At 46.7% G+C, this 27,469-nt stretch overlaps 1 protein-coding gene across 8 annotated transcripts in view; it reads left to right on the top strand.

The window, feature by feature from the left end:
• Positions 1-14,271: 14,271 nt before the first annotated feature.
• GDAP2 (ganglioside induced differentiation associated protein 2) overlaps positions 14,272-27,469 on the top strand; it is a 76,245-nt gene continuing 63,047 nt past the window's right edge. For 2 of the 8 annotated variants that reach the window (XM_085882451.1, XM_085882446.1), the window contains exon 1: positions 15,174-15,350. Coding sequence is in view for 1 of the 8 variants with exons in the window: in XM_085882461.1 (XP_085738587.1) it covers positions 14,404-14,569 (166 nt within the window). In the remaining 7 variants the exon portion in view is untranslated. Of the gene's footprint in view, positions 14,288-14,348; positions 14,570-14,973; positions 15,127-15,173; positions 15,351-15,827; positions 15,965-27,469 lie in introns of those variants that run through there. The other 6 variants (XM_085882489.1, XM_085882479.1, XM_085882461.1 and 3 more) reach the window with 6 other exon arrangements.

Below are 27,469 nucleotides of genomic sequence, written 5' to 3'. Positions count from 1 at the left end.
CCAGGCTGCTCGCATGCAGTCTCTGGCTCAAAACAATGCAGGTGACAGGGAACGTGGCTGGCTGCTCACACGCAGTCCAAGGCCTTCCCTTTTGAACTGAACGCAGTGAACCACAACGGTGCATGGGCTGCACAAACGTAGTCCCCGTGCCAGCTCAAGTGGCACACGCAATGAACACACGAATGGATGGATGAATGGTTTGAACTGAACGCAGTGAACCACAACGGTGCATGGGCTGCACAACGCAGTCTCCGTGCCAGCTCAAGTGGCACACGCAATGAACACAACGAATGGATGGATGAATGGATGGACGCAAACACGGTGCACGGGCCGCCACTGCAGGCCCGTGTTGTAGCTGCCAACAGGGCAGTTCTCGCAGCTTGCAAACTGTTGCCTTGCGGATCCTGGCGCACATGGAAATGAACAGGGGGGGGGGCAAAGCAAAATTGAACGGGGCTGGTGAACGTGGGCAGTGGGCATGGCATGGCAAAGGCAGCAGGCAAACACAGCCCGCAGAAGAAGGCCGCTGCAGGCAAACACAGCCGGCAGATGAACTGGCCGGCACAGGCCTTGCAGCACAGCAGCTGCAGACGATCCAGCCGGCACAGGCCTTGCAGCACAGCAGCTGCAGACGAAGTTGGCCAGCCTTTGCCGTTCAGTGGTGGTGTTGGTGGAGGGAGTGCGGTGGTGCTGGCCACTTGGAAGACGGGCTCGGACCTACCTACCTGTCTCCCTCCCACCTATCGCCTTTGCCTGTCACTGTCTATACCCACCCCCTTAATTTGTGAAAAACCAATTTAGCCCCCACTTATTTTTTTGTTGTTTTTATTTTTACTTCCCCACTATAAATCGTCCCCTAACCCCCTTTATCGTCCTTGTTCGGCTAACCTATCCTGTCACCTAGCCTACTCCCAACCCCTATGTTCCCTTCCCGGAGGGGAATAAGGGAGAGCTAACGTCCTGTGTCGAGGCCCAACTCAAGCCTCAGAATGGCCTCCCCAGAGTTCGGCGATCTATAACCAAAGTGGGTCCAGCGGCCCACAACGAGAGCGAGGGGATGGATGGTGCGGAGGGGTACATCTCCTAATCTACCCTATCCATTTAACTGTTAAAGTACCCCGGGGCTTTCAACAAGCGCCTCTCGCTTAAACTATTGGTTCTAACAACCCAGATTCCCGTCGCCTGTGTTGGTGTCCTCACAATTTCGGGCCTCGCCCCCCCAATTTTCTCTCCGTGCCCTCACACGGTCTCATGGCTGGGACACGTGGCTCCCTTTGGCAGGCACGACCCTCTGCCAATTCTCCGACGATGGCACCCCCGGGCACTACACTGCCTCCGAGCCTACCAGCTCCCTAACACCGGGGAGTGCCCCCCATGGCACCTCCCCTGAAACGCACACGTGGCAGGCTGGCTTCCCAGCCCCTTTCCGAGGGTCACCCTTGCCCACAACACTGCCCACGCGGCTAATGGCCACCCGGGCCCCCGCACCAAGCAGCGCACCCGTGCCCACTACGCTATCCCGGCCCCCCATGGGCCCTCGGCCTACCACGGCCGACTAGCCTGGTGCCCGGGGTACCCACTCAGCGATACTCACCTTTCGCAGCCACGCTCCCAAGCCCGTCAACAGGGCTCCTGCACCCCTCCAAATGGGTTTCGAGCCTACATTCCCACCAACAACAAAACAACCTCCATTTTTCAATTTGACTAACCCCCTAACTCACTTTATACTGACCCCGGGGTCCCTTGGGCGGGAGTCACTCCTCCCCCCAATCACTCATCGCACCATGCATTCCCCATTCACTCCATTCACACAGACCCGCTGGCCTCACTCACTCATCATGTACTCACCTCACAACTCACCAACTCTTCAACACACTCACCGCTGAACTCTGCCATCCTTCTAACTACATCCCCGAACTAACTCGTGCTCCCACGTCGTCCCTTAAACTACAGCACGTTCCTTTTAACACTACGTAGCTAAGCTACGTCCCCTCTACACATTCATAAGTCTGTCCATGTTTCCAAATCATCAAAAAAAAAAATTTCTCATCCTAAATCTCGCTACAATCCCTCTAACTTATCCATTCCACGGACTCCATGAGGACTTATCCCTGCCCCATGGAGTCGGTCTAACTAAGCTAACCCTTCCCCCTAACTAGTTTCCATCCTGTGCCCAGGTAAGGGGGTCTTCCACCCCTTGCCCAGGAATCCTGTGCACCCGAAAGTGAGGCTTGTTTTTTTTTTTTTTTCATGCGCATCAACAGCGCGGCAACCCACAGCTCGCGCACTTTGCACCTGCCCGTGACGTCATGCAGCTGCACGTGTTCCTCGTCCCTCCTTGGACGGTACCATCCGGCAGGGATACCCCTCCTGTCGGATTCCAACCCCACGTGCAGCCATGGCGTCACCGTGCGCATAAAAAAAACAAGCCCCACGTCTCGAGGGGTTCCCCACGCGAACACATGTGCTTTGCCCGTTGGAGCTTAACACACACGATCGCGTGGAGAACCCGTCCGGTCCAAATCCGTAGTCCTGCCTAAACTTTGTCCGTCCGCGGGATCGGCAAATCCACCGCGTGCGTTTCCGGACCGGGACTTCACTCTCGCAAGCGAGCACGTGGCGGCCTCGTGCGTTGCACAGCACGGACCGCGTGCTCACTGCTGGGTGAACCCGGCACGGTCCCCGAAACAACTACAGCCGCTACTCGGCTTTCTTTCCTTACATGTCGCCGTCGTCGCCATTCAACCCACGCACACCTGCGTGTTGCGACGCACACACTCCACTCCATCACATTCACACCGGGAGACGCGGCTGCGTGCTCCCGCATGCCAACCGACATCTCCCTCACATACCGCTCTCTCACACACACGGTCTCCCTTGCACTCGGCCGTTCACTCACGCATGCTACCTCCCTCGCACACGTGACTCCACTCACTCGCGGCCTTCCACTCACTCGTGCTGCTCCATTCATACAAACCACACCACTCACATACGCGGGGGCACTCATCCGCGGTGCCTCATCCACACACCGTCCCTCACTCACACACGCGGGGGCACTCACCCGCGGTGCCTCATCCACACTGGCCGTTTCATCCACACACACGGCCTCTTCCACACACGGTGCCTCATCCACACACCGTGCCTCACTCACACACGCGGGGGCACTCACCCGCGGTGCCTCATCCACACACGGCGTGCTGGGAAGCACACACTCCGGCACACTCGCCACCACACCACTCACACACGGGGTCGCTTCCACACATGGGGACGCACTCACACCTTGCACCACACACACAGGGACAACTACACTGGGGATTCGTGTCCCCACAAGGGTCTCCGGGGCCTCTATACCCCCCAAGCTCTCCGTGCACCCGTCCACAGCACTCCTCCTCTCAACCTCGCAAAGCACGACCAAACTCACCTGGTCGTGACTCGCCTCAAGGGGGCATACTCCCTCCCCTCGTTCCTGGAGGAGGCCATCCAGCTGCTCGCACCGGGCCTCCACCCAGTCCACCAGCTCACCCCCATTATCCTCCACTACCTCCGTGTGTGTGTGTGCGTCACTTACCCCGTCTTCATCGTGTAGTCTTCCCTCTATTTTTTCTGTCTCCCGTGTCTCTATACATTTATAAGTTTCTGTTGTCCCCTCCGGTCTATTAGTCTCCGCTTCTTTCTGGCGTCTTTCCCTTATCTTTATGTAGGTCAACCTTGCTTTCTCCTTCAGTCGCTCCCGTCCTTCCCTGTTTTTCACTCCTTGCTCTTTCACGATCTCCGCGTACCTCATTCTTGCTTTCCGTATTAATTGTTCTTTTCTCTCCCTCCAAATTCCTTTCACCTCGTCTCTTGTCTCCCGTGTCTCTATACATTTTCTCTCCTTGCTCCTTATTTCTGTCTCTTCCTGGTTCCTTTTTCCTTCCCATCTGAGTCGTTCTTTCTCTCTGAGCCCCATTAGCTGTTCGTTCTCCCTCCGGAGCTCCTCAATCTCCGTTGACTCCAATCTCGCTCTCCGTTTTAGTTGTTCAATTTCACACTCATATAGTTGTTGTTTTCTCTCCCACTGTTCCTCCTGCTCTTTGTTTTCCAATCTCATTGTTTCTTTCAATTGGCTCATTTCCTTCCTGTGTTTCATTCGCTGTTCTCTCACTACTCTTCCTCGTTTCCTCTCCTGTCCTTCCTTCTCCAGTTTCATGGTTTTCTTCATTTGGTTAATCTCCTTTTTGTGTTTCATTCGCTGCTGTCTCATTACTCTTCCTTGTTTCCTCTCCTGTCTTTCCTTATCCAGTTTCATGGTTTTCTTCATTTGGTTCATCTCCATTTTGTGTTTCATTCGCTGTTCTTTGTCTATCTCCTCGTACTCCAGCCTCAGCTTTTCTTTCAATTGGTCAACCTCAGATTCATGTTCTTTTTGTTTTCTATTCCATTGTTCCTCTCGTTCTTCCTTCTCCAATCTCCTTGTGTCCTTCAATCTCCTGATTTCTCCTTCCTGCTTCATTCCTTGCTCCTTCAACTTCTCCTCATATTCCAACCTATTTTTTCCTTTTGTCGTTCAGTTTCAAATTCATACACTTTCAGTTTTTTATTCCACTGTCTCTCTTGTTCCTCATTCTGCAATCATCGTTTCCTTCAATTGACGGATTTCTTTCTCCTGTCTCATTCCTTGTTCTTTGTATTTCCTATTCCACTGTCTTCCTTGTTCCTCATTCTGCAATCTCGTTATTTCTTTCAGTTGGCTGACTTCCTTCTCCTGTCTGATTCGTTCTTCCATCATTACTCTTTCTTGCATCTCATTCTGCAATCTCGTGGTTTCCTTCAGTTGGCTGATTTCCTTCTACTGTCTCATTCCTTGTTCTTTCAGTACTCTTTCTTGTTCCTCATTCTTTAATCTGGCCTTCGCTTCCAGCTGTTCGATCTGTACAGTGTGGTTCCTTAACGTTTCATTCTCTGTTGTCGTTCTTTCTTCTCTCACCATCCTCAACTCGTTTTGTAATTCCCTCTCTTTGTTCTGGTGTTTCTGTAACTCAGAAGCTTTCTTTTCCAATTCCTTTCTCATCTCCGCACACTCCGACTTTGCTTTGGCTTCGAATTGTTCAATCTGCTCAGTGTGGTTCCTTAACGTTTCATTCTCTGTTTTCTTCCTTTCCTCTTTTAACATCCTCAGTTCGTCTTGTAATCCTCTTTCTTTGTTTTCGTGTTTCAGTATCTCAGAAGTTTTTGTTTCCAATTCCTTTCTCAATTTGCATGCTTCTTCACTCATTTCATCTCTTCTTTCCACCGCTTCCCTCCTCAATTCGTCCCTTTTTTTACTGTATTCATTTAGTTTTTTCTGCCATTCCTTTCCCATTCTTATCTCCCCTTCCAGGATTTCTCTTTTAAACTGGCTTGCCCTTACCTCTCGCTTCAGTAGTTCCAATTCTCCATCTTGTTCGCGTTTTTCCTTTTCGAGCTTTGTTTTCCTTTCTCCTTCCTCCCTCAATTCTCCCTGCAGTTCTTCGAACTGTTCTGACTTTTCCAGCAATTCCTCCGACCTTTCCTCGAGCTGTCTCTCTCCTCTTTTTATCTTCCATTCTAGGCTTTCTCTTTCCTGATTGCCTGTTCTTATCTCTTCCTTCAATTGTTCCAACTCCCCATCGTGTTCACATTTTTTCTCTTCCAACAGTATTTCCCTCACTCTCTCCTCCAGTTCTTTGAACCGCCTTGCTTGCTCCAATAATTTTTCCATTAATTGTTTTACTTCCAAGTCGTGCTCCTTTTGTTTCTTTTCGAGCTCGGTTTTCCATTCTTCCTCCCATTGTTTCCTTTCCTGGGAGATACCAATCTGCTGTTCCTCTATTCTTTTGTTCAGTTTGCTCTTCGCATATTCCAACTGACGGGTATAAAACACTACCAAATTCTTTTTCCCACGTAATTTGTCGACTCTATTGGCCAAGTCATGTTTTTGCCACCGAATTCGTTCCAGTAAATCGTCCAATCGCTGTGTCCCCCCGTACACGTAATTTTTCTGAAGCGCGTCTGCGTGCCGTTGTGACTCGTCCACTCCACGTTGCACCTCCTCGATATATTCTTCATAACGCTTCACCTTTTCCAAGACATCCCCCAATTGTGCCTGAAGCCTGCCAATGCTCGCATAGTCATCCTGCCATGCCTGCCATGGCACATGCCGTGACCACGTGCCTTGAACCGGTGACTGGGAGCTCACGCCTCGTGCTGTGCCATTAATATCAGCCCGCTCCGTGCTGCCATTGTGCGACTCCGTTTGCCGGCAAAGTTCGTGCTCAAGCTGCTCCCACTGACCACAGTTAGTGGTGGGGTTATAATTATAAAAAGAACCGACCTGGGCCATGGATCCTACATGACGACACATACCTAATACCCCCGGCTCCCGCTCACCTTGAGACGCCATCTTGCTTCTCTTAAAGGGTTAATTTAGCTCGCTCGTAATTTGGAGGGAATCGGGGGTCGCTCCTCTCACCCCTGGACCGATTCCCGTGAATTTAATTGGAGACAGGAGAGCCCGTTTTCCGTTCTCCAATACCAGTGCCACGAGGAGGGCGATGAGTTTGTATCGCACGACCTGACACCAGTGTCGCGGATTCGCGCCCGCCGGCGTGCGAACTGCCACGTAACTCGAATCGCGGCACGTCGCCCACCGGACGGACAATCCCGTCGTGACCCTCTCGGACTAACGCCGGGAACCAGTCACGGGTGGACCTTTCGGTCTCACCGCGATCGTGCCAATCGGCCCCCGCGTGGGATAGGGTTGCTCGCCAAATTCGACCTACCTAAGTACCCACACGGAGGGTAGACCGGGCGATCGCACCTCGCCGCAGGTCGACTTCGGACACGGGCCACTTAAGCGACCCGTTCCGTACTATCGGGATAACCGAGCGGTGTTATTCGTCGACCTCGACGGTTCGATTAATTATCGGGCGTCTTAACCCACGACCAACCCTTTACGTGAAGCAAGATGAGGATTCAACGAAAGAAATGACGAAGCGAAGTGGGAAAACAGTTCAATAATAAGCACATTTATTTCGCGATGAACGGAAAGCACACATATACAATTCCACCAAAAGCACATCGAAAAGAAGAAGACAAAAAGCAAATGCAACAATGCAGATCTAATACCGACTACGCGAGCACACGGCAACACTTATACAATTTTACTTCACAGACGGCGCCGAGAACACATATTCCCAAAGCAAAAGAAAAGAGAACCACCCTCCAGGATGAGGGGGTAGGCGGGTCTGGGGCCGAGACCGTGTCGGGCCTACCCGTCTGATGATGAGACGCGGAGCGGCGGTGGCGCCTCAACTCCGCGGGCCTCGCGGACAGTGTCTGGTAGTGGGTGGGAAGGGGGCCCCCTTTTGTCGCACTATCTCAGTGCGGGGGGAAACGGGAGGGGGTTGCTGATGCTCGGGGAAAGGAGGATTTCACAAAATCGCGGGTCCCGCGACGAGCGTCTCCACCACGACCTCGGTCGCGCCGCCGGCCTTTTCCTCCGCAGTTCCTCGAATCCGACGCGAGCACCCCCTCGTCCGCCTTCGCCGCCGCCGCCTCTCCACAGCTCCGTCCTCTTCACTCCGACTCCGCGAACTCCCAACTGCGAACTGCTAACTGCTAACTGCTAACTGCGAACTGCTCTCTTCTCCACTTCCAACTCAACTGAACTGAACTCTTCCTCCTGCGAACTGAACTCTTCTGACGAACGCAGTCGTTTTTATAAGCCCCGTGGCTTCGCTCTTTCCTCTTTGACCCTCTGCCTCCGACCTTTCACCTCGCTCCCCATTGGCCCGAGGAAAAGTGGGCGTGAATGCTTTTTGATCCATGAATTTGCATATAGCGACCGCCCTCCAACGCCCTGGAGGCGGGGCCAAACCGCCCCTCGCTCACCGATTGGACGGAACAAAAGTGGGCGTGAGTCGTTTTTGATCCGTTTTTCTGCGGAAAGTCCGCGATGTTTTTGAACACGCTGCTCGGTGCGCGCTCTACACGAGTCCAGCATCGGTGCCCACGAGTGGCGCGAGATGACGGTGATGCGATGGTGGCGAGTTGTGACGGTAAAGGTCGTGGCGGTTGTGGTGAAGCGGCGTTGTGGTTGGTGGTTGTTGTTGTGATGGCTGTTGAGACGTGGTTGGTGGTGGTAATAATGGCGGTTGGTCCAAAATAAAGATAGTAAAAGAAAAACGGCTATCCTGAAGAGTCGCAGCCCTCATGAATGACATTTATTCCCTCTAGACAACGGGTTTGGGCCTAACTACACATATACTTACCGAGATATCTCACCTAAGGGACCTGAATGGTGGTTTGCGAATTTGGTCAACCACAACAATATATATATATATATATTTATATATATATATATATATATATATATATATATATATATATATATATATATATATATATATATATATATATATATATATATATATATATATATATATATATATATATATCGGGCGTATAAAAACATTAGAAAGGCAAAAATAACTTGCACCAAAAACTTGAACATTTTCACGCTCACGCTGACACTGACGCTGACGCTCACGCCGGCTGCTGGGGGTATCGCTATAGCTCTCTGTTCTTTGAACAGGCGAGCTAAAAAATGGGTATTACTGTATTTTAATCGTGTTATTACACGATTTTCAATGATATAATTCTTACACTCTGACCATGTTAACATTCATTTCTCTAATGCCTTCTGCGCTAGGCATGATTCTGTTTTATCTTTTGTTTGTCTTTTCACAAAATATGGAGACATTTTACTTAGATTACAGTAAGGCCAGTGCCAGCTACTAATCAGTTAGAGCAATACAATTACATTATATGGTACAATTCCTAATTCCATTCATTGATTTCATAATTGCTGTTTGGTCTTGTCATTCTTTGTATTTCTGCATTATGGTTAATATAAATACCATTCTGATTTTCCTCGTATATTTATTTTTCCCTTACGCTTAGCTTCTGATTCCTAATATATAATATTGACCAATCTTGACCCCAATACTTGAAGACTTCAATATATTTAAATTAGGATGATGAGACTTATATGATAAAGGTTTCTTAATTTGTAATTCCAAATCAAAAATTGATATCAAACTAAGCGCCGGATGACTAACGGGCTCCCAAAATCGATCAAGCACAAACGAGGTTGAAAAAAAATTTCTTTCATAAACCTTCAACTGATAACGAATCCAAATTCAAACAATTTCAAAACAAATTTAATCTGTTGACGAGACAAGCAAAACAATATCATTACAAAGAGAAGCCCTCCCAATTCAACTTAAATACCAAAGGAACCTAGTCTGTAATCAACCCATTAATTATAACCAAAATAAACATGAAGGTGAGAATACCAAAATGAATTGTAATGGAGAATACCATAATTTTTGATGAGCTGAGTCTGAAAGTAATCAACTCAGTTACTGAGTACACAACGTCCACTAGTTACCAACTCTTCCCCATGTTTATATATTTGACAACCAACCCGGTAAACAGCTATGTGAAAATAACTTTTCTGATTAATATCACATGCAAACATTATCACGAGTACCACTCGTTCATCGCCACAACACAGGTCAAAGCACACTGGTGTGCTTAACAGGAGTAATTAAACAAGAAAGTCTATCATTGAAGTCACAGGGCGGCCACCCAGGAGTCTTTCTCGGGACTGCCAGCTCTGCGAACTCCCCCCATGGTGAGAGGGGTCCTGACATTCCAGCAGTCTGATTTGTCGAGCTGCCATACTTGACCTTGCTCCGGGACCACACTTTGGCTGCAGAGCGTTCATTTGGGAACAAGAACTTTGACAATATTGTTAAAAGATACGAAATTTCTCCAAACAGTTTAAACAATACCAAAATGCTAATGTTGTTTAATTAATTTCCAACCTTTCTCATTTACATAACCATTCTCTCCTACCATATTTATGGTCTATCAGTGTGATGGTTAGACAAAATTGTAGTCCAATTAAACTTGATTCCTGACAAATACAGGCCCACATAACAAAATGCAAAAAAAGAAAGATGTTTTTTGCTTTCTGCATGAGTAAGTTGATCTTGGCTTGGCTGCAAGCCCGCAGATCAAAAGGCTTGGCTTCAAGCTTTTAGAGTGTTATTCTGATGAACATGTGGAGGCTGTGGGTCTGAGAAGCACCAGCTCCACCTGAGAAGCACCAGGCGGCGGTATGTGCTCTACCGAGTTCCCTTCTAGTTCTCTCTGCTTCCCTCTTTGCAGTGTTAGCATGCTGAGCTTACTTCTGCAGTTGTTTTTCTTCTCTTGTTTTTTTTCTTCTGCTAAAGTGAGGATGAGGAAGTAGCATTGTATTTATGCTGTTAGGGTTAGGAATCTCTGACATCATCAAAAAAAAATCACACTTGCTTCCCATGAGAAGTACTTCACATGTTCCACGTTTCAATTTTTTCCAAGGTGCGGTTTTGGAGATACGGAGATCCATTTTTTCCCGTTTTTTCCAACATGGCTGCCACATGTGTGACCTATGATGTCATAATTATCATTGCAATATTCTCCATGAGTAGTCGCACCAATGGTGAAAATTTCTTGTCAATTGGATAAGTGCTTGGGGAGAAAACAGAAATAAGTGTGTGTCTGTTTGTTTGTGCGTTTGTTTACCCTGTAGCAGCCACACCGTTTCAGCGATCATGACCAAACTGGGTACAGATGTCGGCCATGGTCAAACTTCGACACTCGTCGTTTTTGGTGAATCTAGGTCAAAGGTAAAGGTCAAGGTCACCGAAAAACCGAAATTCTTATTTTCGCAATAACGTCCGCTAAAATGGACGTATCGACTTCAAACCAAATCGAAAATGTGCATCTTCCAATACTGCATCCAACCATATGTCTCATTGGGGTGTCACACCAACACCCTTCTTAGCGGTCGGGGGTCGAATGTCAGGGGGTCGGGTCAAAAATTTCAAATTGTGATAAAAACGCCATTTCAAGTCCGATTGACTTCCAAGTTATGATCATGACCAAACTAAGTGCTATAACTCATTAAACAGTAGCACTATCGACTTATAAGAACCAAATTGATTTCCAGGTTTTTGTTTTTTCAGAGATCATGGAGATATGCCAAAGTAATTTTGACAATTCCTTGCTCAACGAGCAATTTCATTTGTTTGTTTGATTGTCTGCTGGGTCGCCAAAATAGGTGACCCTTATTGTCAGTAATTGGATTCGCTATATATGCTAGATATCCCTTATTGTCAGGTTTTCCGTGTGTGTGTGTGTATGAGTGTGTGTGTGTGTGTGTGTGTGTGTGTGTGTGTGTGTGTGTGTGTGTGTGTGTGTGTGTGTGTGTGTTAGTCTGCAACGCGAGGCTCCACAACACGAACCAGCAAACTGATTTCGATGAAACTTTGCCAACATGTGCAATATGTGCTGGGAATGTGCACGTTTGAATTTCGTTGCCCAGCAACCACCCGTTGCTGTGCAGCGGCCGAAACACCGTGTACAGTATTTTCAATACTTGTCCTTCAGTTTTGAATGTAGAGAAACGAGACTTCAGAATTAAACACTTCGAGATATTTAGAAAATTTTACTTGAGCCGATTTTTGATTGAGGATTTATTTTTCAAATGGTAGTCCTTCAAAAATCGGGTGTCTATTTACCGTCATTTTTTTATGAGGGGCTTAGGGAAAGTGGGCGGAGCTTAGAGAAAGTGGACATGGTTGATGAAAAGTGGGAGTGGTGTAGGAAAGTGGGCGTGGCTTATGAAAAATATTGTGTGGCTCAGGAGGTGTGGTCAAACAAGAGCATTGAGAGAACTTTATCGGGTTTTCCGTGTGTGTGTGTGTGTGTGTGTGTGTGTGTGTGTGTGTGTGTGTGTGTGTGTGTGTGTGTCTGCGTGTGTGTCTGCAACGCGAGGCTCCACAGCACAAACCAGCAAACTGATTATTTTTCAAATGGTAGTCCTTCAAAAATAGGGTGTCTATTTACCGTCATTTTTTATGAGGAGTGCCAGTTGACAAAATACGCAATAGGAAAAATCTTGCCAGGCAGAGGAACAATTGTATGTGAACCAATACGTCTTGGCAATGAATCTTCGTCGGTGGATCAGTCAGAATGAAAAGCATCGTATCCAGCGCTTCGATCCTAGTGAATCCCTTGTCGCCTACCGGCTTTTTCTGTCTGTTTGTTCGTTTGTCATCACATAATTGGTCGTAAACGTGGGCGGATTTTGACCAAACTCGGGTGGTAGGTACATCTTACGACCCAGTGCTTTGGAAATTGTGATGGTTGCTAGGGACGCTTTGGTTCACAAGCAACAACCGAAAAACATTCAAAATCGGTACCGTTCATGCGAAATCAATTCCGAAAGCCATTATCCTACGTAGGGTTATGGAATTTGGCACGAATGATGTACAGGTGATGCTCTATCAAATATATTCCGTTTTTTTTTATTATATCGAATACTTTACCCGCAGCGCCCCCTACAATTAGGGTATGTGCGAAAATTGGCGAAAATTGAAGGCCCCCTAGCGACCAGGTGAGTGCATCGATATGAATGATACTTTGCAGGTTCATGGTACTCAATGAGTACTACAACTTTGCCTCAGGACATATTGACCGATTTCGCTTAGGTCAGGGGTCAAAGGTCAATTAGTGAAAAAATCGATAATAAGCGAGAGCTGGAGGTGCCTTCATGCCAAATGCTACTCCTCCTTGGGTTATGGTCGGATGGTCATGAAAATTCACACTAATCGTCTGGAATACATTGTGCACAAGCGATCGAGCCAGATTTTCGATTTAGATCTTTGTTCACCCACAGCACCCCGTTGAACTTTGGGGATTTCTGATTTCAAACCGCATTTTCGGTACTTTTCATTCACATGGATACTGAGTAGTTATCAGTACATGGAACTGGATGAGATTTGGTATGCATGATCTTAAGGTGATTGCCTATCCACGAAATGACATCCATTTTGCTCTATTATCTTATAGTTTCCAAATGGCAACCCTCTCAACTTGGGTGTCCGAGGGCCATTGAGCATTCCTGCTGAAACTTCAAAGTACACGTGCTCTAAGACGATTGAACCGAATCGAATGAAACTTTACATGTTTATAGACCGTAATGAGTACTGCAACTTTACTCGTTTGCATAATGACCTATCTCAATTACTTCAGGGGTCAAAGGTCAATAAGTGCATTTTTCGGTGAAAATGTCTATTCAAGACCCCCTACCGGCAAAACGGCTCAACTGATCCAAACAAATTTTTGCACGTGAATACTCCCCGATGAGTAGTACAAGTTTGCTCATTGGCATAATGACCTATCTCCACTAGGTCAGCGGTCAAAGTGTCACAATACTAACAGTCCTGCTCGGCGACCCATCGCCGCCTACTGGCTTGTTTGTTTGTTTGGTTGTGCACAGGATATCTCAAAAAGTTGTGGACGGATCCGGATGAAATTTGGTGGACAGGTTCGGTGTGTGACAAGGACGAACTGATTAGATTTTGGCGAAGATCCGGATCCGATTACTGGAATTTTTCAGTGATTCTTCACCATTGAGAGATCGTGCTAAACTAATATACAGCACGATATCTCAAAAGGTTGTGGACGGATTCGGACGAAACTTGGTGGACATGTTGGGTGTGTGACGAGGAAGAATTGATTCGATTTTGGTGAAGATCGGAATCTGGATCTGGATACGAGAATTATTTAATTTTTAAAGTGATTCTTCACCATTGAGAGACAGGGCCAAAAACGATATAGGACTGTATGGCATGATATTTCAAACATGTATCGGGCCCGATATGTTCTCGTGGATCAGGCATTACGTGGCGGAGGTTTGTGCTCTACCGAGTATCCTTTAGACTTAGTTGAGTTAAGCACACAAGCAAGCATTCCAACGAAACGGTTGAGAAGGAACGGCTGGTTTAACAAGCGATAACAAGCAGATTGATCATGGAAGACTGAACAAGAATCACATTGAGTGAAGCCACGTGACGCTGTAAACATGAGGTAAAGATGTCACAAAGCGAAATGACATATGGTTATACGATAATATAAAAATCACTTCACGGATCAATAAATTCACATATATGAACGAATTAATAATCAAGAATGAACGACCTGAGTGAACAATGACAAGTGCTAGTTTGAAATATGCATTAACGCAGTACATGTTGGTCACGGTGGTGTAGTTGGCAGCGGTAACTTCGGCACAATTTTTTCTGGATCGTTGAAACTTTTTCAAAAACACATTTGTTTGATGTGTTATTGGTGGATATGATGTTTTCGGGACACGATTCCTAACGCAGTCCCAGTACGTCGAACGAAATGACTTTAAGAATGAGTCTTAGAATGTTTAATGAACGAAAGTAGGAATGAGGAAAGTATGGATTTGGAAATTATGAATTCAGTTAAAATGAATGAGTGATTATGTTTCACAGGAAGCCTTTTGTTGTTGTTGGAGCTTCGGGTTGGGCCATTTGTCGCTTTGCGTCTTGTTCGCAGCAGGTGGACAGTGTCCCGGCACGGAGGGTCTGCTCGCTGTGCAGGTTTGTCCGCCTCAAGGCCGCACGTTGTCCAGTGGGAACGGGACTCGGTATGTAACGTTGGGAAATGGTGACCTGACTGATAACGACCATCATTCACTCACACAAACATTAATAGATTGTATTTCGTGTTTGTTGGGTGTGTACAATCGGTCACGGAAAAAAATTCGAGTAAGAACGGTGAAACCAGCATTTTAAAAATCGCCTCCATGTTGTGCTGTTGGTAAAACTCGTGAAACTGACGTGCTAGCTCCGCCCTCTTCTTCTGTCCTGGATGCTCCTCCCCTCCGCAGCGTTGGAAACGCCCCGCCCCTTTTCTTCTGTGCTGGATGCTCCTCCCCTCCGCAGCGTTGGAAACGCCCCGCCCCTTTTCTTCTGTGCTGGATGCTCCTCCCCTCCGCAGCGTTTGAAACGCCCCGCCCCTTTTCTTCTGTGCTGGATGCTCCTCCCCTCCGCAGCGTTGGAAACGCCCCGCCCCTTTTCTTCTATCCTGGATGCTCCTCCCCTCCGCAGCGTTGGAAACGCCCCGCCCCCTTCGGAAGCCATGTTAAGACGCTGTTTTAACGTCAATATATTGTGAAGATTGGAGTCGGTGGAATCACCGTAGGTGTGTTTTTCTTCCTGTATTTCCCCCCACACACCATCGCACCAAAGGGTCGAGCTGTGTAGCCTCGGTTCGATTCTCGCCCCGACTGTCAGCTGTCGGATTGGCTCTGCGCAGGCAGGGCGTTGCGCAAAAGGTGCGCCGTCCCCTCGGACGCACGATATTAAATCTGGCTGTCCCATCTGCTCGCATTAGTTGGTGGAATGATGGACATTCTTTCAGGATAGGTGAGTTATCGCCAACACCGAACGAATTACACGTTCCGTCGTCAGTCCTCGCCAGCCGGTTCGTGAAAGACTTGGACCGAAAACATTTTCCGACCCCCCCCCCCTCCCCAAAGAAGGTGGGAATCATTGGGGCCGTTGCAGTCGTAGTCGTGATCATGGTGGTGCCGGTGAGAGTCCCCCCCCCTGCCCCCACGGTGGCAAATTGTGAACGAGATGGTGATTGAGTGTTAAATCGGTTTCGATGTAAATAATGTGTACGTGTTTCAGTGTGATGCCTGGTTGCTCGGTCCGAGTACAGACGGCTTGCTTGTAATCATTGTCCAAATTAATTTTTGAAGAATACCTGTGAAATGACGTCATTTTTTTGTAAATACGATTCCCTGGCAGAGAATCTTTAAACTTTCTCAAACTTGTGAAACGTTCTAATTATGCTGGAATTGCCATTTGATGCCTGTTGGGTTTGTATTCCACACATAGCTCAATGCCTCATTCAAGGTTCTTCAGGGTAACTGGACCAGACTTGGTGATGCAATGGTGAGAGAGCGTCTGCTCAGAGTCTGCGAGGGTCGGTGGTTCGCACCCAGACCGAGTCCCACCAAAGACTTTAAAAAATGGTACGCGCTTCTTCCTTGCTTGATGCTCAGCTTTGAAAAAGGATTCTTTATCAACCGTATGAATTGTTGGCTTAATGGTTCGGGTGGTGGGCTTGGGATCTCAGGATCCCGAGTTCGAATCCCACTCGGCTGTTTAATTAATACCAGGTGGGGTTGACTCTGCCTGTCATCCTTCCGGGGTCGGCAAAATGAGTGCCAGTATGCTGGTGTCCTGTGTCGGAGTGGTGACCCCTCCAGGATTGTGCCCAATAGCCAAGGAGACTGCTTCGGCAGCACCAACGCTCTGCACATAGTATGGTCCGAGTGGATGGATGGAGCCATATGAATGGGTTATTAAAAAAACAGCCATATGTTGGCAACCCCTGCACAAGCTTTGATGGTACTAATGGTCCCCTCTTGCATTGAAGTTCCTTGTCTGGGAACTCGTATTGTATTATGACACGAACCGAAGCACATTGTATATGTTCTTGAAAAAGAAACTTGTGGAAGTTCTGCAGAAAAGAATGCTTTGCCACTGAAAGGGTTGGGGGCAAAGTTTGATTTGGAAACAAAACTATCGTAAACTAGAAGGGCACTTGGTGGAGCGCACACCTCCGCCACGAAATGCCTGATCCACGAGAACATATCAGACCCAATACATTTTTGAGATATCACGCAATGCAGTACGAAATCGTTTTTGGCCCCATCTCTCAATGGTGAAGAATCATTTCAAAAATTAAAGAATTCTCCTATGCAGATCCGGATTCGGATCTTCAGCAAAATCGAATCGATTTGTCGTGGCCACACACCCAACCTGTACACCAAGTTCTGTCTGAATCCGTCCACAACTTTTTGAGACATTGTGCTATACTAGTACTTCTTCTTCTTCTTTCGGCTGCTCCCGTTAGGGGTCGCCACAGCGGATCACCCGAATGATCCGCATAGTGATTTGGCACGTTTTACGCCGGATGCCCTTCCTGACGCAACCCTGGTCTCCTCTTACGACACAGGGATATGGTACACCTATTTTAACCGGGGTATACACCGGCCCAGTACACTGGTACTCATTTCGCCGACCTCGGAAGGATGACAGGCTGAGTCAACCCCCTGGTGTATTAATTCAGTGGCCCAACGGGGCTTGAACTCAGGACCTTCTGGATCCCAAGCCGCTGCCCTAACCACTGCGCCAACACACCAGGCTATTGTGCTATACTAGTACGTGCCCGTAAAAAAAAAAAATAATAATAATAATAAAATAAATAAATAAATAAATAAATAAACCACATAGGCCGTTTCTTCGCACTCACGTGCCCGTACATGTGTGACCCAGAAGTTCGATATTATTCGCAGTTACGATTATTCGCAATTTATTTTTAATACCCAATTATTCAATTAGCGCCAACGTATTTTACCTTTTCGCAATGTCGTGGCAAGGAAAAACAAAAAGAGAAGAGAAGAGAGAGAAAAAATTTACTTCCTGGTTCGGAGCATACCAGCACTCTGATGTTACTGAAATTTATACACCGTCTAATATGAAAACGATCATAACTTGGGCCATTGTGTTTATCTATAAATGCGCATAAGAAATCGAGAAATTATTAGAATACACGAAGTCATCATTCTCCGGAAGCCCGTACGTTGTAACCTGTAATGGGGAACGCGGCTGAGCTTCCCTTCCCCATCGGCCACGCCCACGCAACAACGTGTCTTCCCATTGGTTTGGTAAGTAAATGGCCATAACTTGGGAAGCACTTGTCTGATTAATATCAAACCTTGAAAAGGCACATCCTCAAGTCCCCAGCAATATAGCTGGCAAGTTATCACAGATTTAGCTGGCAATCACAGATTTATCCCCTCTCGTGTTCAGTTGTCTTACCCTTCCTCCCGCCCTTGGTTTACTGAAGCTTGTGGCGAGGCAGTTGTCCTGAAACAACTTGCCTTTGCCTCATGGAAAGCAAACCCAACTGAGGGCAATCTCAGTTCTTTCCACAAAGCTCGGAACAAGTGTGTAGCTACCCTCAGGAGAGCCAGAAAACAACATCTTTCTCATCTCAAGTCTGAACTCTCAAACCTCTCTCCCTCCTCAAAATCCTGGTGGCGTTTAATCAAATCTGTTTCTGGTGTATGTTCCCCCTCCATCCCCTCCCTTACCTCAAATGGCCGCACTGCTGATTCCACACGTGATAAAGCTGAATGTCTAAACTCGGTGTTTGCAGCTAAATCTTGTGTCCCAAACCCATCACTATCTCTACCCACTTTACCCAGTCGCACCCAACTGTCCCTGGACTCTGTATCCTTTTCTCCTGACAAGGTGGAGAGCTTGCTTTCAAACCTCGAGTCAGATTCTGCAACCGGTCCAGACGGCATCAGCCCACGTGTCCTCAAAGCCTGCTCTTCTGCTCTTGCTCACCCTCTCTCTGTTCTATTCACCCTCTCATTTTCCCAAGGTCATCTGCCATCTGCTTGGAAATCTGCTAACATCACTGCCCTGCATAAAAAGGTGCAAAAACAGATCCCTGTAACTATAGACCAATCAGCCTTCTCCCAATCATCAGCAAGGTTATGGAATCCATCATCGCTTCAGACATGAAATCCTTCCTCTTCTCCAATGGCTTGATTTCCAATCATCAATTTGGTTTCAGACCAGGTCACTCTACCCTAGATATGCTGCTACTGCTCTCCCATCAATGGATGGAGGTCCTCAATGCCAGACAGGAAATCCGGGCCGTATCCCTGGACATATCACGTGCTTTTGACACAGTCTGGCACCCTGCCCTACTCACCAAACTCTCTTCCCATGGTATTCAAGGCCATCTCCACTCATGGCTCGCAGACTTCCTCTCCTGTCGCAGTCAACGTGTGGCCCTAAATGGAGTTCTTTCATCCCCTCTTCCTGTGCAGGCTGGAGTTCCTCAAGGTAGCGTTCTGGGCCCTGTTCTTTTCTGGTTTTCATCAATGATCTCTCGGACTCTCTGGAAAATCCTCTATTTCTCTTTGCCGATGACTCAACCCTCTGCCGTACCATCTGTCATCCCTCAGACCGGCAAGCAGCAGCTTCTTCGCTCACTGCAGATCTGGATAAAATCACAAACTGGTCCAACACGTGGAACATGTCTTTCAATCCAGACAAATCTCACACTCTCACTATGTCTCTTCGAAAGGACCGTTTACAAAACCCCCCATCCACTTTCTCAACAATCCTCTGGAAGAAGTCTTTTCTTTCAAGCTTCTGGGTCTCACTATCTGCCATGACCTTTCCTGGGAAAGTCACATTTCCAACCTTTCCTCAAAAGCCAGTCGCCGACTGGGAATCCTCCGTCGTGCAAGTCCTTCCTCGGCCCTCTTGAGCTCCTGACCACTTACAAAGCTTTTTGTCCGTAGCCTGATGGAGTACTGCTCTCCCCTCTGGGCTGGTGCTCCTGCCTCCCACCTTTCTCGACTTCACGCTGTCGAAACCAGGGCTTTTAAGATCATTGGCATCTCCCGCAATGAAGCTGAGTCTTTGGGCCTCTCACTCAATCACCGCAGGTTGGTCGGTGGTCTTTCTGTCTTCTACCGACTCCTCTCCAGCCTTGCCCCCCTGCTCTCTCTGCGATTTGTCCCAACCACATTTCCACAGGGCGCTCAAGGTCCGCCAACAACCCCCTTCTGGTAAAACTACCAAAATCACGAATCACTGCTCATCTTCACTCTTTCATTCCTCTTTTTCCCGCCTTTGGAATAAACTTCCTCACTCTATTCTTTCCCATTCTTCCCTTCAGGCTTTCAAAACAGCTGTTCACCACCACCTCTTATCTTCCCCCATCCAAATCCTCGATCTTTTCTACCCCGATAATCCACCCAAGCCCAATTCCTTCAATGCTCCTGCTTTCCTTCCTGAAAGTCCCTGTAATGTCCATCTTCCCCTCGCCATGTTCCCCGTCCCATCCCCATCCCTCTCCCTTCCACAGTTCACCTGTGTCTGTTCCCCAATGTTTTGTCCCTTCCACTCCCGCCCCTCTTGTCTCATGCCTCCTTGCTGTGAGTTGTGTGTTAGCTCTCATACGAGCCTCGACCAAGGTATAAAAAAAAAAAAAAAAAAAAAAAAAAAGTTTCAATTACATCGGACCAGAGGTTGTCGAGAAACAGCACTCGCACACTCACTCACTCACTCACTCACTCACTCACTCACTCACTCACTCACTCACTCACTCACTCACTCACTCACTCACTCACTCACTCACTCACACACAGACACACACACAGAGATTGCTGGAATTATAGATAGATAATCGGTTCAACCGCTATTTCTCAATGGTGAGGCAGCCTGGTGTTGGCTCAGTCGTTGGGGTGGCAACTTGGGATCCTAGGGTCCTGAGTTCAAGCCCCATCGGCTGCTGAATTAATACACCAGGGGGTTGACTCAGCCTGTCATCCTTCCTAGGTCGGCGAAATGAGTACCAGTTCCAGTGTGTGTACTGGTATAGGGGCACTGCATCAGCGACACAGTCACACTTCAAGAAATGATAGCTACCCCGACAGCTAAGCTGCCATACGACTACCAATGGTGAGGAAGCACTGAAAAAATGATCAGATCCTGATTCGGATCTTCACCAAAATCGAATCAGTTCTTCCTTGTGATACACCCAACATGTTCACAAAATTTCTTCCGGATCCGTCCAGAACCTTTTGAGATATTCTGCGCGCACGCACGCACGCACGCACGCACGCACGCACGCACGCACGCACGCACGCACGCACGCACACACTGCAGGAGGAGGAGGCTCTTCGGCCCACTCAAGCCTCTACAATGGTTGTTTGGCTGTACTCTGTCTTTTTCTTTTATTATAATATGCTGAGCATCAAGGAAGTAAGCAGAATGTACCATCTTTAAAGTCTTCGGTATGACTTTCCCAGTGCTTGGAACCACCGACCTGGCCGACTCAAAACGGACGTTTTAACCATCACACCACCGAGTCTGGTTAATAGGACTTCAACACTTGCTTTGTTTTCTCTGTGCCTTGAAAGCTTTGTGAGTGAACACTTGTGTTTGATCAGGATGAAGAACTAGTCTTGTTGGTGAAGGCAAGTGATGAACTCAAAAGGACGTTGAGAGGAGTGTGCTAAACCACCTTTAGTCTACGGGCCACACACTGAACACCCCCACCCCCCTCCTTCCCCACTTCCCCATTGATTTTTGATTAATTTGGGTCAGAAGGCTTTGAAATGTGTTTGCCATTTTGCCAGACGATGCTACTTTGTGTTAAAGATGAAATTGTGCTCATACCCGAATCACCACGAGTGTAAAATTAACGATTTCTAAAAACGCACCCGTGTAACTGTTGCCATCTATGTACAGTGAAAGGTATCAAAATGTATCTGTTGATTTATTCTCTCATAAAACCTATAATTGTTTATTTGTTATATTTGGAATTCAATATACTGTAGATAATAAATGCACTGAAAATACGTCAAATTTAGCTTTAATCATCTTGATATGTACCACGGAGGATTGTATAGTGCACTCGGATCAATTATATATACAACATCTTGTACATCAGCAACCAATGTTGAATAGCTGTAATGCTGAGATTTATGAAGATCTACATAAAGGAAAGTAAAATCTTTGAAATACTTCACCACATCACAACAAGGATCTGGTATTCAGAAAGAAGCGTCTGTCGAGTGGCATCAACCGTCATACACATCATGGGCAACGACGACGACCCGTATCGAGATATTCAACCAATGTTGGACCTTAATTCAATGTTGAATTCCGAAAGCTCAACCAATAACAGTGGACGTGGAGGTGAACTATGCTCGTATCACTTTCCAAGTTGACACTGATGCTGCAGTCTCAATCAGAAGTGAACAGACCTCTCGTAAGCTGAACGGGATGAAGCTCGTCAGTTCGAACCGCACACTCCACACTTATACCAGCTAAAAAAAAAACTAGAAGGGCACTCGGTGGAGCGCGTACCTCCGCCACGTAATGCCTGATCCACGAGAACATATCGGGCCCAATACATTTTTGAGATATCGTGCTATATTGTTACGGATTTGGAAGCCTTTTGCACACAAACAGATAGCAGTCCCTAAGCTTAGTTATTTCGATAATTATGTGTATCGTTGGATTCCTCCCTGTGTTTAATGGGAATTTCATGTGTGTGCTGTGGGTTATTTTATAGTCAGGTCTTTTTACATCTTAAATCCCCCAGCAACCTTCCAAAGGAGTCGACGGCAACAGCCCCCCTCTGCTTTCGGCACTATTCGCATTCTTCGCGCGCTGGCGTGCCGAACACATGCAGAGGCGGGGTTTCATCGGTCACTGGTGCTCTGGTTTTTGCTCCAAAAAAGGGCCTGGAGTCCCTCTTGTCCATTCAGCGAGGAGCGAGCGTCGGCTGATGCTCGCCAGCCAATGGGAACCCAGAACACCATATACTATTGCGCAGCCTCTTAGAGGGGCGGGCCTCTTCGGAGGGGGGTGGAGACATCGACACGCCCTCCACCCAATGAAAGCAGGCCACCGAGGCAACTGACACCCCCCCCCGTCCAATGAGGGATGAGGTGATGTCAGAGGCGGTCCCTCTGGCCCCGCGCGCGTGGGGGAGGTAGAGTGTTCGGCACGTTCTGTCTGCACTGGCTCTGGTCTGCTCTCGCCTGGCCAGTTGGTTATCCTTTCGTCTGGTCTGGTTTTCTGGCCATCCTCTCAGCGCAAGGGTTCCTCTCGTCTCCTCCGCCTTCATGCTGGCTGGCATCCGTCGCATATCCCTCGTCCCTGGTGCTTGGTGCTGCGTTAAAGCTGTGGGTTTGAGTCCCACCCAACAAGACCAACCAAACCGCACGAGGTGGACAGGTGCACAGCCGGACTCTGACCTCCCCCCCCCCCCAGCTGACCTATCCTCCTCGGCTGGAGGGTCCAATTAGGACCCGACGGGCTCCATTTCTTTTGGGTGCGTGTGTGGTACCAGTCTGTAAAGTAGAAATTGTATAAGTGTTGATTGTTCATTGTACATTGCATATTATATTCATGGTTAAGTCTGCTCTGTGTCTCCCTCCCTATTATATTTATATATATATATATATATATATATATATATATATATATATATATATATATATATATATATATATATATATATATATATATATATATATATATATATATACTGGGCATAGTGGCGTGCGCCTGTAATCCAGCTACTCAGACACTTGAGTTGGAGGATTGCTTGAGGACGGGAGCTCTGCGCTGGGCCGCGCTATGAGAGGGTGTAGGGCAGCCTGGAATCATGGCGAAACCCAATCCTTATCCCTGTGTCGTAAGAGGCGACCAGGGTTGCGTCAGGAAGGGCATCCGGTGTAAAACCTATGCCAAATCAGTATGCAGAGCATAACGGACAATCCGCTGTGCCGACCCCTAACGGGAGCAGCCGAAAGACGAACAACGTATATATATATATATATATATATATATATATATATATATATATATATATATATATATATATATATATATATATATATATATATATATATATATATATATATATATATATATCTGTTAAATGTTCCAGTTCGTTGCCTGTCGTTTCTACCATTGACCCAGCACGGTGCGGGCTTGAGAAATAGTGAGGCCGTTTGTGCCGTAAGTTGTCATTGGGACCGGTGCGGCTCTGGTAACTCCTGCTCGGTACGCCAGACCCGAGTCGTTACATGCGACTCGGTTCGGACAGAGTCGGCCGAGGGTGTGGCTTCCCCGGTAGCTAGACGGCGTAGGTACTGAGGTAAATTGGAATTAGACAAGTGGACCCTACCTCACGCCGTCGAAATATTGGCGACCATGGTCCTTTAAGCAACCCGTCGACTCCGGAGTTATCCGGGGTGACGACCTTGCAATTCCATCTCGCGGTCGTCCTCCCCAGCACACACAGTGTGACCACTCCTCGGTTTTTTTTAACAAGATCTTGGCTATTCGTTGTTCACCTTGGCGTCTTGGTTTTATATAGGTTTTCTTGGCGTCTTGGTTTTCTATTATCATCGCTTTTCCGAAACCTTGTGAATTCTTGGCTTTTTTCATTGACTCACCTTGGCATTTATGAAAATGAGGAGTGGTCACACTGAGCACACACCCCTGACAAACTCTAGTAACAACTGGAAATTAATTGGAGATGGTATCACCACACTTCACAGCACTCTCAGTACCAGAGTAGAGTTCAGACATCAGATTGATCAGTTTTGGTGGCACCCGATGAAGACCAAGAATTCTCCAGAGGACATCCCGATTCACTGAATCGAACGCTTTACAGAGATCAACAAAGGCTGCAAGCAGCCGCTGCCGAAACTCTCGTCTGCGTTCGGTGAGGACCTGAAGGACAAGGATACGGTCAATCGTTGACCTCTTTGGTGTAAAGCCTGACTGTTCTGGACGCTGGTGCTCAAGCAGATGGTGGCGAATCCTATCAAGAATTATCCGAGCAAAGATCTTGCCCGGCACTGAGAGCAGCGTCACCCCTCGGTAGTTGCTGTGGAATCGGTGGAATACAAAATGTAAACTGTTCAGCCTGGTGGGAGGTGTGCACTCTACCGAGTGCCGTTCTAGTTTATGTAATTCAGTGATGTTGGCAAATTTCCAAGCAGATGGAAAATGACGTCGTGCAAATGATAGAGTAAAAGGGACAGAGAGAGGATGTGCAAGAGCAGCAGAGCAGGTGTTTCGGACATGTGAGCTGATGTCGTCCGGTCCAGTCACAGAATCATTCGAGGGTTGAAAGATCCTTCTCATCCTTCTCAGGTGCAAAAGACACAGTCCAAACGATTTAAAAGGTCTTGGGAGTCTTCAAGGGGATTCGGGTTCTGAAGTGTGTTTGGGATCTTATAGTACAGTCAAAATGTCGGATGACCTCCCACAAATTGCAACAAAAGCAAACTCAACAGATTTTGATTCCTGGATATGTCCTCAGTGACAGAAAAAAAAGTCCTAAGGGATCCTCCTGGGGGAAAGTCCTGAAATCATGGAAATCCAATATGGCCGCCACCTGACTTTGGGGAAAATGAGAAAATTGTAAAGATTGATATTTTAATATGTAAATATATGTTTTTCTGCATTCTAATTGTTTCTAGTTATGGTCAGTATATTTATATACAAGAATAATTATAAAAAAAGTGAAATGTATTGAGGGTAAAATAAAAAAATTATAGCTTTTTTGTCCAAAAATGTCAATTTTTTTTTGTCCTGAAAAAATATATATATTTACCTGATACTGATTTTGGCTCCTGGACCAAAAAAATAAGAAATGTTGAAGACGCAAGATGAAATCAAGTCTATGGCAATACAATATAATGATGTAAATCATTGAAACATGATAAAATTCACAATTCCACTCGGGGCAATCACATCTGCCTGACGAAGGTTTCGAAATGAAAATGCAAATTCGCATTAAACACATAAACTACATCCATTATAAACTTACTATACATGTTGAGAAAAATAAAGTGTATTAAAGTTAGAACTCGACAATGTCGTCATCATCCTCATCATTGTCACATGGAGTGTTTGTGCAGCCAGAGCCCCTGCAGTTTCCACAAGCTGGAGTGCACTCAATGTTGTGCTTCTTGCATGTGCATCTCATGGTGCTACATTCAGCCTGGCAGTTGCACCTAATGACACGTAACATTTTTTCAGGAGCTGGAGCTATTGATGTCTGAAGTGGCACAAAACCCTCGTCACACTTCTGCCAACCCCAGTCTGTCGGAAGAAGTTCATCTGCACATCCCTTCCATTCTTGAACTTGCAGATACATGCGCAGATTGTGATACTTTGCTGCTTCTGATGTTGGTGGTAACATCTGTGGTTGCATGTGAGAGGAGCTCCAAGCCACCTTGTCCCAGTACCACTGATACCGGAGGGTGTCCAGGGTGTCAGTTGACTTTCCGTTGTAGATTATCACCAATGTTTTTTTTTTCTCCTGCATCTGCCACATCACATACGGAAGCTGGATATGTATCAAAAACCTTGGCCTGCTCACGGAATGTGTTGTTTGCTTTGAACTTTTTGAGGGAAGCTCCCTTTCCAATCCCATGAAGACGAGATGTTGTGTCGCACCCAAGAACTGCATGTAGAAACAGTATGTGCTTGCATATGTCTGTACCAATCATTTTCTTTGTAGCCTTGATGTTCCAGATGCGAGGCTTCTTCGTGTTCTTCTTTGGCTTGGGACAAAATAAGAGGTCATGGGATTCTAAGCTTGCATGGTAGCATAGGAGGACGAGGAGGTCTGTGCCATCACCAACTAACACAGTGTTGGTGACAGTAGCAGACTGCACGGCCTTCAGTACAATCAGGAGATCAGCATCCCCTGAGGCATGGTGTGTCTCACAGTTCTTCTTCTGAAGCTCTTCACTCAACATAAAAATGAATCGCTGTTTATTCTGCCTATTGGCAAGAAACTGTTCCTTCTTCATTGTGAGACGCATGTCAGCTGTAAATGTCACAGTAGTGCCAGCATTCCCTTTAGACCGTCTCTGGTGTGTCATGTCCTTCGTGTTGTTACTCTCATAACCATCAAACACGACTATGGCATCTCCAGGGGTTTCCTTATTTTTTGGAGTAGAAGGCTACCATTAAAAAGTAGCAGGTTACCATCACCGCAAGCGAAGCGAGCGCAGCTGTATGGCCGGGGTTCAGGGCCTGCCTCGGGCCCTGGAAGCCGGAGGATCCTAGATGGCTGGAGATGTATTCTAGCATGATTTCTGACATGAAATAGTTCTCATATTATCATGCTGTTGGGGTGCAAAACACCACAAAAACAGGTGGTTAGGCCTATACTGGATGTGGTTCCATTAACATACTGATTGACTGGTTGACTGAAATTCAGCTATACTGTATAGTTAGTTCAAGCAGCTTTTAAACATGGTTCATTAATTTAAAGCCATGGATTAGGGCACACCAAGGTGTCTGGAAGATGGAGTATCTAAGCACTTTAAAAGAGAGGCATTTTAGCAACATTTGGGCCATACCTTAGTTCTTAATAGGGAGATGATACTGCACATGGTGGAGTGCAGTGAGTAAGTGTGTTACATAATAATAGTGTAGATGAACTAGCATTCATTAAGGAAACCATATTCCATTTCACTTCTGTGAGTGTTCAGGGTTTGCTGTATGAATGCTGTGAGCACGAAGGATTAGATTATTATCATAATGTTGGGTAAAATGTGCAACCAAACTATTAACACTGCAAATTCTGTATACATCAGGATCTAAAGTTTGATTGAAGTAATAGACTTATAGTGATATTATTTAATTCCAGTAATCAAAGAAGTGTGATCTTTTTGATATCTATACAAAACATTCTCGGAGTTATACTCATGTTCCATTTCTGTTGTCAAACCAATGACAAACTCATAGACGGTAAACAATATTTCAATCAATCTTTAGTATTAAAATCAAGTCCTTTGGGAATCTGAGTCACTATATATGTTTTATAGAAAGAAAAAATAATTCATAAATAAGATTTCACATTCAAAAAGTTTACTATATATTTTTGTGCT

Source organism: Eptatretus burgeri, chromosome 1 (assembly GCF_056783735.1).
Source record: "Eptatretus burgeri isolate ZD-2024b chromosome 1, Ebu_testis_v1, whole genome shotgun sequence".
NCBI classification, from domain to species: domain Eukaryota; kingdom Metazoa; phylum Chordata; class Myxini; order Myxiniformes; family Myxinidae; genus Eptatretus; species Eptatretus burgeri.
This window is presented reverse-complemented; position numbering and strand designations above follow the sequence as displayed.